The sequence below is a fragment of the Bos mutus genome, chromosome 13 (assembly GCF_027580195.1).
Source record: "Bos mutus isolate GX-2022 chromosome 13, NWIPB_WYAK_1.1, whole genome shotgun sequence".
NCBI lineage: Eukaryota > Metazoa > Chordata > Mammalia > Artiodactyla > Bovidae > Bos > Bos mutus.
The window spans coordinates 8,489,723-8,501,991 of NC_091629.1; the positions used below are offsets into that span (position 1 = coordinate 8,489,723).

At 38.2% G+C, this 12,269-nt stretch overlaps 1 protein-coding gene across 3 annotated transcripts in view; it reads left to right on the top strand.

The window, feature by feature from the left end:
• The window catches only part of ITGB1 (integrin subunit beta 1), a 43,609-nt gene extending 38,677 nt beyond the window's left edge, over positions 1 to 4,932 (top strand). For all 3 annotated transcript variants that reach the window (XM_070380978.1, XM_070380977.1, XM_005890182.3), the window contains one exon: positions 3,722 to 4,932. Coding sequence is in view for 1 of the 3 variants with exons in the window: in XM_005890182.3 (XP_005890244.1) it covers positions 3,722 to 3,787 (66 nt within the window). In the remaining 2 variants the exon portion in view is untranslated. The remainder of the gene's footprint in view (positions 1 to 3,721) is intronic.
• Positions 4,933 to 12,269: the final 7,337 nt, after the last annotated feature.

Consider the following 12,269-nt stretch of genomic DNA (forward strand, 5'->3'; position numbering starts at 1 on the left):
TGAAATGTTTCTAGTGTGTTTTAATAAAATTATGTAAGCCCCTAATACTCTGATAAAAAGGTTGTGATTAGAACCAATTCTCCTGACTGGTGATCCTGAACTCCTTCCTTTCCTTTATTCTTATTTCACATATGAGAAGACTGAGGCACAGAAGAGTTCGGTAACTTGACCAAGTTCACAAAACTAGTTAGTGGAAAAGCTGAGATTCAAACCCAGGCCACTGGGCTCCAGGGTCTGGGTTCTTAACCACTGCATTGAACTGGTAGCAATCAACATGTCTTCAGCAGACACTGTTACCTGGTTAGGAGGAGGGAGATCACTATAGGAAATGACAGTCTTTGCTATTTCTAGTAACTTAAGAATGTTAGTGTTACTGTGACACTACTGGATGGGGAAGTCACTGTTATACCCAGAAACCCATCAATGCAGATTTGTTTGTTTACTGTGATGAATGAGAGTATACTTACAACAACACGGTAAGATTTTAAAGTATAGAAATGTTTCTTATTTTTAAGAGATACAGGGAGTACTGATAACATTAGAAACTATTATGTGTCCAATTAAGCAGATCTTAAGAATTTTGAAATGGCAAAGTTAAATTTGATGGCAGAAAATTATTGTCAGATCCATCTTGCGTAAGACTTCCCTGTAGCTCAAATGGTAAAGAATCTGCCTGCCATGCAGGAAACCTGGGTTGGGAAGTTCCTCTGGAGAAGGGAATGGCAATCCACTCTAGTATTCTTGCCTGGAGAATTCCATGGACAGAGAAGCCTGGTGGGCTACAGTCCGTGGGGTCGCAAAGAGTTGGACACGACTGAGCGACTAACATACACATACACCATCTTGCGTGGTCTGGTACATTTTCTTAGTAGTATGAGACTTAATATTCTTTTCTTCTTCACTTAGAGCTTTACAGAAAGAATGTCATTTTTAGAAGGAAACTAATTTGCTAGTTTTTTTTTTTTTTTCTCCTTTTTTCCTTTCCAATTTCTGTCATAATCAGATATTGACATTTTATATGGATACTTAACATGAAAAAATTTCTGTATCTCCTATTGAAAGGTGAAATTTTTACCTTGCTATATGTTAAATTGTGTTTTGAAGGAAATTATCAGTAACAGTGAAACTTCATGTTTTTATTGTTAAGTCAATTTTTGGTACACTGTTACTTCAGCCAAAATAACCATTTTGGATAATTCAAGGTGTGAAAGTTTTGTGAAAATTTTTTTATTCGTTAGTGAAATTCAGGAAAATTAATGGGTACTGGTTATTCTGAGATGTTTTCTCAAGAAAAACTAAAGTAGAAATAAACAGTAGATATTAATGAATGAGCATTAAGAAATTAAATCATGGCTTACAAAGCACTTTTCCAGTATGGGACCAAGGTTGCTGGTCAGTTATGTCATTAACATATTTCAGATAAATAGGCAGGCAGTCTTCAGCACATAAGACTATTCATGTAGGTACATTTAAAAAAAATCAAATCATCAACTCTGTTAAAGCTGTTCATATATAAACACATTAAATGTGGGCTGCTAATCTCCCACAGTGGTGCACTGCATTTCTCATATGCAACAGAAATGATGCTGTAACCACATCAGGCCTTCCAGAGTAAGCACGGACGACATTTACTGAGAACAGAGGACTTCCCTGCTGAATGTAACCCTGTTCCTCTTGATTTAAACAGGCTTTGCTTTTTGTTGGGATGGGGAAGGGTTGCACTCTGAACGATGGGAACTAATATGCATTATTTTAGCTTAACCTCCATTTAAGATGATGCCCAACGCAGATGGTTTAATCTCTTACCTCTAACCTTGCATGTTAAAATTTTGTTTGGATGGACTTTGAAATAATAATATATATGAAATAATAAATAGAAATGTGTACATGAAAAGGCAGTGTTTTCTCCAAAGGTAAGTTCTGCCATGTAAATTGTACTTATCTGTAACTTAGGCTTTTTTTTTTTCTTCTCCATGTTTTTTTTTTCTTCTCCATGTTTTATTACCTCTCTTACAGTTTTTAAGTATTAAATATTAGATTTATCTAATGCATTAAAGAAACTTAATGGTAATTTTTTTCCTAGCATATTTGAAAAAAAATGGGAGTTCTAGCCTTGCATGATAGGAAGGTGGAAATAGACTCACTTATTTGTACTTGATTACTCATTAGGAATGTAGTTGCTAGGATCCATACTCCAGTCTCCATTATGAAATGTCTGTTAAAATACCATTGGGGATCCAGTTGGGACGAGAGCTCAGAATTTGATATCTGATGTGATTTTTGTCATCCAGATTATATAATGTTTATCTCTGAGGGATCCTGAGTTTCTTCTGTGTTTCAGAAATGACCAGGCAGGTTGTGCTTTGTAGGGCGGAGTGAAGGCACAGTGTCAGGTTCCAGACTAACTGCTGAACTGAAGTCAGAGTGGTTTATTTGGTGTTTCTCAAGACACAGCCTTTATATGTTTTACTTTCCCTCAATGAATTCTTAGTCTTTTTAAAGATGGCATCGTCTGCTTTCTCTTTCCCACTCAAGGCATACATATGTACCCTTAAAAACTTCTCAACCATATAGATTTCTGACTCTGCATGTGTATATGCTTCTATAGACCTTTCCATGTTTTATCTGTAGTCAATTTCATTTTGACAATATCGTTAATCTCAGTCAATCCCTTTTCTCTTATGCTCTTCCCATTTTATGTATGTAATTCTCTTGTGTACTGTTTCAGAGTTCTTTATCTTCATGTTTGTCATCCACCAAACTATACCCTTCTAGGAGGAAGAAATTGTGGCAATGAAAGCGATATCCAAATGTAACCTGAAGTAAAGTGTGGATAAATTTAAAAGCAAAAATTACCCTATAACCTCAAATGGTTCTATAGTAAAATACGAAACTAAATAGCATTTAAAAATCTTAAAACATTTATTTGATTTGTACTCACTTATTTCCTCTGAGATAGGAATGTTTGCGTGTATTTCTCATTTGACTTTCAAGCCTATCTTCAGTTTTAAAGAATAGAAAAAAAATGCTATAGAAGATATTAAAATGTATAATATAGAATGAGAATTTTTTAAGAAAATTACATGTTTTAAAACATCACTGTCAGTGAAGTTTGACTCTTGAAAGATCTCTCATGTTTATGGCTTGGAATCATTTAACTCTTCAGTAAAATATAGTGTCAAAGATAAAATGTTTCTTCAGCATATAGAAGAATAGCAGCTATTTCATGAAGAATAGTAATGATTTTTGTCTAAGCACATTTGGCACTGTGCCCACCTGTGACAGTCTTCCTCAGCATCTCTGCACCCTGAGTGGCAAAGCCTCAGAAGAGCACCTCCCTCACAGACAAGAAAGCCAAGCACTCTCTTCATTATCAAGCACCTTTGTGCACAATAAGGATTAAGAATCAGGCAGTTGATGGCAGAAGAGTTTGTTAAAAACTAGTTTCAAGACAGTATTCAGAACTAGTTTAAAAAAGAGAAGCCGTTGACAGCAGATCACTAGTGGAGGAAGGACTTTTCAGAAAGGAAAAGTGCCTTTTCAGGGGCACCTTTAGCCTTGTGGGGCAAAGCTTTCATTTTTCATTTTTTGTAAGCTTTTGATACCTGGACAGATCAAATGGAAATGACTTAAAAAATGGTCTTTAATTTTAATATTGTTTTTTGAAGTTAGAATGACTTTAGTAGAGTAACTGATAATTTTTTTCTTTTTTCTTTCTTAGGGTGAAAATCCTATTTACAAGAGTGCTGTGACAACTGTTGTTAATCCGAAGTACGAGGGGAAATGAGCACTGCCTGTGTGTACCCACAGCACTGCAGGCAAAGTAGTAATTCCACAGTCACAGTAAGAGAGCTTCAGGGCAGTGTCACCATGGTTCTCTCATGGGCAGGTTCTGAAAATGTACAATATGTATAATTTGAAAATTTTTTTATTATTTTGAAAATAATGTTATAACCAATGCCAGGGACTGACAAAAGACTTGAGACAGGATGATTATCCTTGTCATCTAAGGTCACAATGTGCCTTTTTGACCTTTTCTCCTGGACTAGTGAAATCCAGCTCTTACTGGATTAAGCAGTATTTCTAGAGTGATTGAAAGGCAGTAGTTAACGAGGATGATATAAGATTTTCTGTTAAGTGTTAAACTGATTTCTAGCTTTGCAGACATGTCATTTTTCAGTTATACAGAATCCAAAGTAATGTCCTTCTAGCTAGTTTAGAATCGTTTTAATGTATTATTTTGCTATTTGCCTGTTAGATATGACTGATGACATACCTGAAAGATGAGTATGCTAGGAGTTACAGGTGTAAAATAGTGAAATATTTGATCTGCAAAGGCCATGGGGAAAGTCAGAGCTAGGAAGGGAAAACATAGCTTTAAAACCTGTGTGCCATTTTAAGAGTTACTTAATTTTGGTAACTTTTATGCCTTCTCTTTGTAAATTCAAGTCTTGGGAAATTTTCTGCAAAAAGTCCTTGATTTAGCATTATCTACATAAAGGCCTTAATTTACATAGTATTTGCTAAATTGAGGACCTCCGGGTGAATTTTATTTTATTCATTTTCTTTTTAAAGCCTGGTGCTTTTATCACCTCTTCTAATCATTTAATGTATTTGTTTGCAATTTGGGTAAGACTTTTAAAAAATCAGTACTTTTTCATCGATGTTTTAGCTGTACATTTGCCTTTTTATTGAACACGTGAAGTTGTACTGTGGCTCATGCAATAGCTATCACTTAAGCATTTCTTACTTTCCATTAGTGCTATAACAGACCACTGTATATTTACTTCTCACTGTTTGAGTTTCCTGTTTTGTTTCATACTATTCACCTTCTTATTTTAAGTGCCTTTTAATTTTAACAGTTCACTTTTTACAATGCTGTTTTAGTGAAGTTATTTATTAAATAAAGATGCTTAAAATATTTAAATCAGATGTTTGGGCTCTGTATATTTTGTTAGTTGGTATACGTGAAGTTTTTATAGCTTAAAAAATTTCTGATATTTTACTTAAGCCAAAAGAGAGAAAGAAGGTAGGTAGGTAGAGTAAAATAAGATGTCAGTCTATTTTTTGGCTCTCCAAATACTGGACAAATCTGCTTCTCTTCCATCCCTAGGAGCTGGGTTTCATTCCTACATTAAGCAGAATTAACTCTCTAAGAACATGATCTTACAGCTGTTGACTTAAAGCTGGAAACTATATCATTTTACTTAAGATTCAGACAGGAAATTGTTAGGAGTTTTTTAAATTTTCATTTGTCTTTGGTTTATTTATGTTATAAAGTATATGTATCCATAAAAAATACGTGTGTGAAGCTTTTGAAAGAAATAGGTCCCTTGCTGGACCATTGCAAGTGTCAGATGTGGGAAGCCCTGTGGGAGAAGTCCCAGCACACTGGCAGTGCCCCTCCTGGTTTTAAAAATGGGTACCTTTTTTTACCTCTCCTGCTTAAATGCATTTCCTAGCTTAGAGTAAATCATCTTTGAGGATTATACCTCTTTGAGAAAAAGAACCATCCATTTCACCTGCTTCATTTTCCATTCCTGCCACCTACACTGCCGTGTGGTTCAGCTCATTTCCTTACACCCACAGTATAACTGAATTCGTATTTTTTGCTCCACAAGTTTGCTTTTTTTAATGAGATTTTAAAAAATAATATAGGAACATAGTCTACTTTCTCTAATACATGATTTTTCTCCTGACATATGTTTTTATATACAGTTACAATATGAGCCAGTCATCCCAACCCTGTGCATATATTAAGGAGAAAACTCTTAATTTGAAAAGATATTTAGACATACATGTACACATTGGAATACCACTCAATCATAAAAAATGAAATAATGCCATTTGCAGCAATATGGATGGACCTAGACATATCATACTAAGTCAGAGACATAAATATCCTATGATATCACCTACATGTGCATTGTAAAAACAGTGATACAAATAACCTTATTTACAAAAGAGAAACAGACTCAGACATAGAAAAACAAACTTATGGTTACCAAAAGGGATTGGGGCAGGGAGATAAATTAGGAGTTTGGGATGAACCTATACACACTACTATATAGTAAACTATAGTAAAATAGGTAAACATCAAGGACTTCTGTATAGCACAGGGAACTATACTCAGTATCTTGTACTAACCTAAAATGGGAAAGAATATATATATAAAACAATCACTCATCCGTATAACTGAAACTAAGAGACTGTAAATTAACATCAATTTAAAGATTCCTAGAAAGGAAACAGGAAAATAAGGGAATCAAAGTATGTATATATAAAAAAAAAACCCCACCAATTAAGACAGGAAAGAGGAACAAAAATGATAGAAGTCATATAAAAAACAGTTAACAAAATGGAAATAGTAAGTGCTTCTCTTACTAAAAGTAATCAGTAATTACTTTAAACAGTTTAAATATACCAATCAAAAGCTATAGATTACCTGAATGGAGAGAAAAAATTCAACTGTATGTCGTGTATGAGACTTGCTTTTGATCTCAGGACACATGCAGCAAGTAAAAGAATGGAAAAAGATAAAATAGCAACCAAGAGTGGCCACACTCACGTCAGACAAAGTAGACTCTAAACATTACGTAAAGATAAGGTCCACAAGATAAAGCAGTTGTAAGTATGTGCTTAGTTGTTTAGCCGTGTCCTACTCTTTGTGACCCCATGGGCTGTAGCCTGCAGGCTCCTCTGTCCATGGGGATCTTCCAGGCAAGAATAACTGGAGTAGGTTGCCATGCCCTCCAGGGGATCTTCCCAACCCAGGGATCGAACCCAGGTCTCCGGTATTGCAGACGGATTGTTTACTGTCTGAGCCACCAGGAAAGCCCAAGAATACTGGAATGGGTAGCCTATCCCTTTCTCCAGGGGATCTTCTGGATCCAGGAATCAAACCAGAGTCTCCTGCATTTCAGGCGGCCTTTTTACCAGCTGAGCTACCAGGGAAGCTCAGTTATAAGTATACAGTTACCTAACACAGTGTATACATATATTTCACAGTATATACATAAAACATTATGTTGTACACCTTAAATGTATTGAAGTTTTACCAATTATACTTTGATATGATAGAGAATAGAAAACCAATAGGAAAAAATGAAACTAAAAGTTGGTTTTCTGAATATGTCAACAAAGTTGACAAACTCTAAGGAAAAAAATGAATGACTCAAAAGTAGATATTTCAACATAAAACACATTAGTATAGCATGCTATGCTATGCTATGCTAAGTCACTTCAGTCGTGTCCGACTCTGTGACCCTATAGACGGCAGCCACCAGGCTCCCCTGTCCCTGGGATTCTCCAGGCAAGAACACTGGAGTGGGTTGCCATTTCCTTCTCCAATGCATGAAAGTGAAAAGTGAAAGCAAACTGGACTGACCCATGCCAGGCCTGCCTGTCCCTCACTGTCTGCCAGAGTTTGCTAAAGTTCATGTTCATATTGGTGATGCCATCCAACCCATCTCATTCTCTGTCACTTGCTTCTCTTGCCCTCAGTCTTTCCCAGCATCAGGGTCTTTTCCCATGTGTTGGCTGTTCACATGAGGTGGCCAAATTATTGGAGCTTCAGCATCAGTCCTTCCAGTGAGTACTCAGGGTTGATTTCTTTTAGGATGGACTGTTTTTATCTCCCTGCTGTTCAAGGGACTCTCAAGAGTCTTCTCCAGTCCCCAAAGCATCAGTTCTTTAGCACTCTGCCTTTTTTATGGTCCAGCTCTCACATCTGTACATGACTACTGGAAAGACCATAGGTTTGACTATTCAGCCCTTTGTGATGTCTCTGCTTTTTAATACACTGTCTAGGTTTGTAACAAACAGAACACAAATATAATGGGGAAGGCCAAATAGAGGCCTCTGAACCTACTTCAGACCCATCTAAGCCAGTAAATTTGAAAAACATCTATGAGAACAGCAGAAATAAATGCAAACTAATGACTCAAAGGATGCGGGCATGGTGGACTCCATCATATGTTTAATTTGCTAATCTCCCCCCTCTGGACTCAACTAGTAGGCACATGGATAGATGCCAGGAGAGAGGTGGTATAAGTGCTGGAGCAGATTTTCATGGCCTGTGTATATGGCATGTGTCCACTGAGCCACTGTATGTGTTCTTTTTCAGTTTTACCAGAAAAGATCGTGAATTTGCATCCACTTGGGGTGGACGACAGTATATTTGTCTATCTGGCAGTGTTTACTGTCTCAGCCTGTCATATGTCTGAAGAGATGTGACCCAGTCAGACATCTGATAAACAGCACATCAGCTATGTCTTCAGAACTAGGCTCATTATTCCAGATGGCTAAGAGGTCACAGTATTTTGGATGCCTTGATAGCCATATGTATTCCAAGGGGTAGGAGACAAACTATAAATATTCAATGGCATACCATATCAGTAAAGTTCTTAGAAGCATGCTAAGATATCCCCTCAAAAATGAAAGATAATCACATGTCACAGATCTCAGTGATGAGAATTTTAGAAAATGCTTGGTAATCCTATTTGGGTTCTGGAGGATGTGTATTTGACACTTGAAAGTACTTACCTGACCCATATATCAGGTGATACTGCCGGGTTTGAATGGGACTCGGGAAAGAGCTCTGCAGCAAGTGCAGTCTAGGGGTAAACAGACAAGACGCTTGAATCCTATGAACTGATAGGCTCTAATATACGAAGTGACTGGAAAGATGAATGTGGAGTTTATGGCAAGCTCAAGTAGGAGAATAAAATCTATACCCTGGGGGCCAGACTGACATGAAAAAAAAAAGGAACCTGATAGAGAACTACTGACTGGGACATCCCATTTCTGTGAAACTAACTGCCCATCATCACCTGAGTTTTGTCAGATGACTCACATTAAAATGACAGTGGGTCCAACAGCAGTCTTTTCCGGGGGAGATGCTGTGTCCACGGTGGGGCACAAGTAAGGCCAGAGGGCTCAAGTTCGCCGGATGAGTGGGTGACTCAGACCTCCATGCCATCCACCATCAGCATCTCCTCAGAACACACCCACAGTCAGGAGGTGGGGGAGTCCCTGTGTCTACCCGTGGAAGAGTTAAAAAAAAAAAATAGCATTCACAGAGGGATCACCCCGTACCAATAATACGGAAACAAGTTAAAAATGGGTTGTTGTATTCTAAGTTCATACTCGGGTGATGCTGAAAGATGAGTAATCCTCCAAAGAGAAATTCCACAATGGTCAGAGCTTACCCACTCTGTCAAGAGAAGGATTCTGAGGTGAGATTATACCCTTGCTCACTGGTAATGGTGAATGACTTGCTTGGTTGGTGAGAAGCCTATAAAGAGATAAAAGTAGAGTGGGGAAAAAGAAATTTAGAAGAAATCAGATGGATAAACTCACGGGTCCCACAGTACATACATTACATTTAATGCTCAAAGAACATCCACTATGAAAGAGGCTCTTTAAAAAATATAGACTAACTCTGTGAAGCTGAAGAATCAAAAGTCAAAATGTGAGATAATAAACAATACTACTAGAGAAATATCTCTTCTTTAGGTAGGCAGAAATTTCTAACACTGGAAACAAAGCTAAATTATAGATTGCTCTTCACTAAAATTACAAACTTCTGGTTTTTATTAAGAGAGTGAGAAATTAAGCAAGATACTGGAAAATCAAAATTGGATATACATACATGTAATAAGGAATTTATATTCAGAATATGTTAATAATCCCTATAATCATTAAGTAAAAGAATAACCCACTTTGAGAAAGTGGCAAAACACTTGAACAGACACGTCACTAAAGAGATCTGTATGACCAGTAAACACAGGAAAAGATGCTCACTGTTACTGTGCCACAGGGGTAGGCATATTAATAGCATGACTGCAATTCCATGCTACTTCAAACACACTAGAGTGGCTGAAATGGAAAAATATGGTAATACCAAGTATTTGCAAGAATCTCCAGCAAGCACAATTTTCATTTGTGGCTTGTGGAAATGTTAAAAAAAAAAAAAAGTTTGGCATTATCTAGTAAATTTAATCCGATGTGTAACTTATGGTCCTTCAGTTTTACTTCTAGGTCTAGACAAACAAGTACATAAACCTATTAGAAGTCATGAACAAACCATTTCATAGCACCTCTATTTCTGATCGTCAACAGTTTGGAACAAACCAAATGTTCATTATCAGTTATACAATGCAACAAAATTGATTAAAGAAAAAAAAGAATGAGTAATGATACATGCAGCAACTTGGATAAATCTCACGAATCAGTGTTGATAAGAGAATACACACACAAGAGTACATACTGTATGATTCTATTTATGTGAAGTCCAAGATAAGCAGAATAATCAGAAGTAGAAATGAGAATGGTGATTAGTTCTGGGTGAGAGTGGGTCATAACTGGGAAAAGTAAAAGCAAAATTTTTGTGGTGATGGAAGTGTTCTATATTTTGACTTTGACTTTGGTGGTAGATACATGATTATATACAAATGTCAAAATTCATTGAACTGTACACTTTGTATTATGTAACTTACCTCCTTTACTATGTTATACCTCAATGAAAACAAATTATTTTAATACAGTCTGCCATATTATAGAATTGAGCAGTATCATTTAATAACCTTAATAGATGCAAATAAGTATTAGATAAAATTCAGAACAGTCATCTTAAAAAAAAACAAAAACTCAGAAACTAATAATAGAAGGTGAGGAAGTCTTTAAAGAGAATTTACAAAAATGAGTAACTCAGGAGGTGGTCCCAAGATGGCAGAGGAATAGAATGGGGAGACCACTTTCTCCCCCACAAATTCATCAAAAGACCATTTGAATGCTGAGCAGCTTCTGAATGCTGGCGGAGGACACCAGGCACCCAGAAAGGCAGCCCATTCTCTTCCAAAGGAGGTAGGACAAAATATAAAAGACAAAAGGAGAGACAAAAGAGTTAGGGACGGAGACCCGTCTTGGAGAGGGAGTCAGGAAGGAGGGGAAGTTACCAAACAGTAGGAAACCCTCTCACAGGAGGGTCTTTGGGGGAGTTTTGGAATCTCAGAGGGCAACATAACCGGGAGGAAAAAACAAACAAACAAACAACCCACAGAACACGTGCCTAACTGCAACTGCCAACAGGGAAGTAGCCCAGACACTCCAATCCACCACCAGTGAGCAGGGGCTGAATAGGGAGGCATGGGCTGCATAATCGGTGCTTAGGGTAAGGACTGGCCTGAATGCCCTGAGGACAATCTGAGGGAGCTAACGTGAGATAGCAACCCAAACTGTGGGATCACCAGAGAGAAAAAAATAAGAACTTTCCCACGAAAGGCTCTAATGCAGAACCTGGCCTGTTCACAGAACAAAGGATTGAGTGAATACCAAAGGAGAGCTAGCCGGCTGGCTACAGGCCCCTCCGCCTGCTGGAGGCTGACAGACAGGTATGCAACAGTCAAAGCCCGAAGGTGAGGGGCTGCTCCAATCTCAGCCCCAGAGACTGGCATCCCCCACCAAAATGTGAGCAGGCTCCCAGTTGCTAAACACATTTTCCTGGGATCCTGCATGGTTGACATCTGCTAGGAGGGTCGCGTTCTCTTGGCAAAACTAAACGAAGATCATGGCATCTGGTCCCATCACTTCATGGGAAATAGATGGGGAAACAGTGGAAAGTGTCAGACTTTACTTTTTTGGGCTCCAAAATCACTGTAGATGGTGATTGCAGCCATGAAATTAAAAGACGCTTACTCCTTGGAAGAAAAGTTATGACCAACCTAGATAGCATGTTGAAAAGCAGAGATATTACTTTGCCAACAAAGGTCCGTCTAGTCAAGGCTATGGTTTTTCCAGTGGTCATGTATGGATGTGAGAGTTGGACTGTGAAGAAAGCTGAGCACCGAAGAACTGATGCTTTTGAACTGTGGTGTTGGAGAACACTCCTGAGAGTCCCTTGGACTGCAAGGAGATCCAACCAGTCCATTCTAAAGGAGATCAGTCCTGGGTGTTCTTTGGAAGGAATGATGCTAAAGCTGAAACTCCAATACTTTGGCCACCTCATGCGAAGAGTTGACTCACTGGAAAAGACTCTGATGCTGGGAGGGATTGGGGGCAGGAGGAGAAGGGGACCGACTCGATGGATCTAAGTTTGAGTGAACTCCAGGAGTTGGTGATGGACAGGGAGGCCTGGCGTGCTGTGATTCATGGGGTCGCAGAGTCAGACACCACTGAGCAACTGAACTGAACTGAGGAGGGTCGCAGCCTGAGATCAGCTCCCCAGAGGAGATACATGGCACACCTGAGAGACTGCACTCATGGCGACC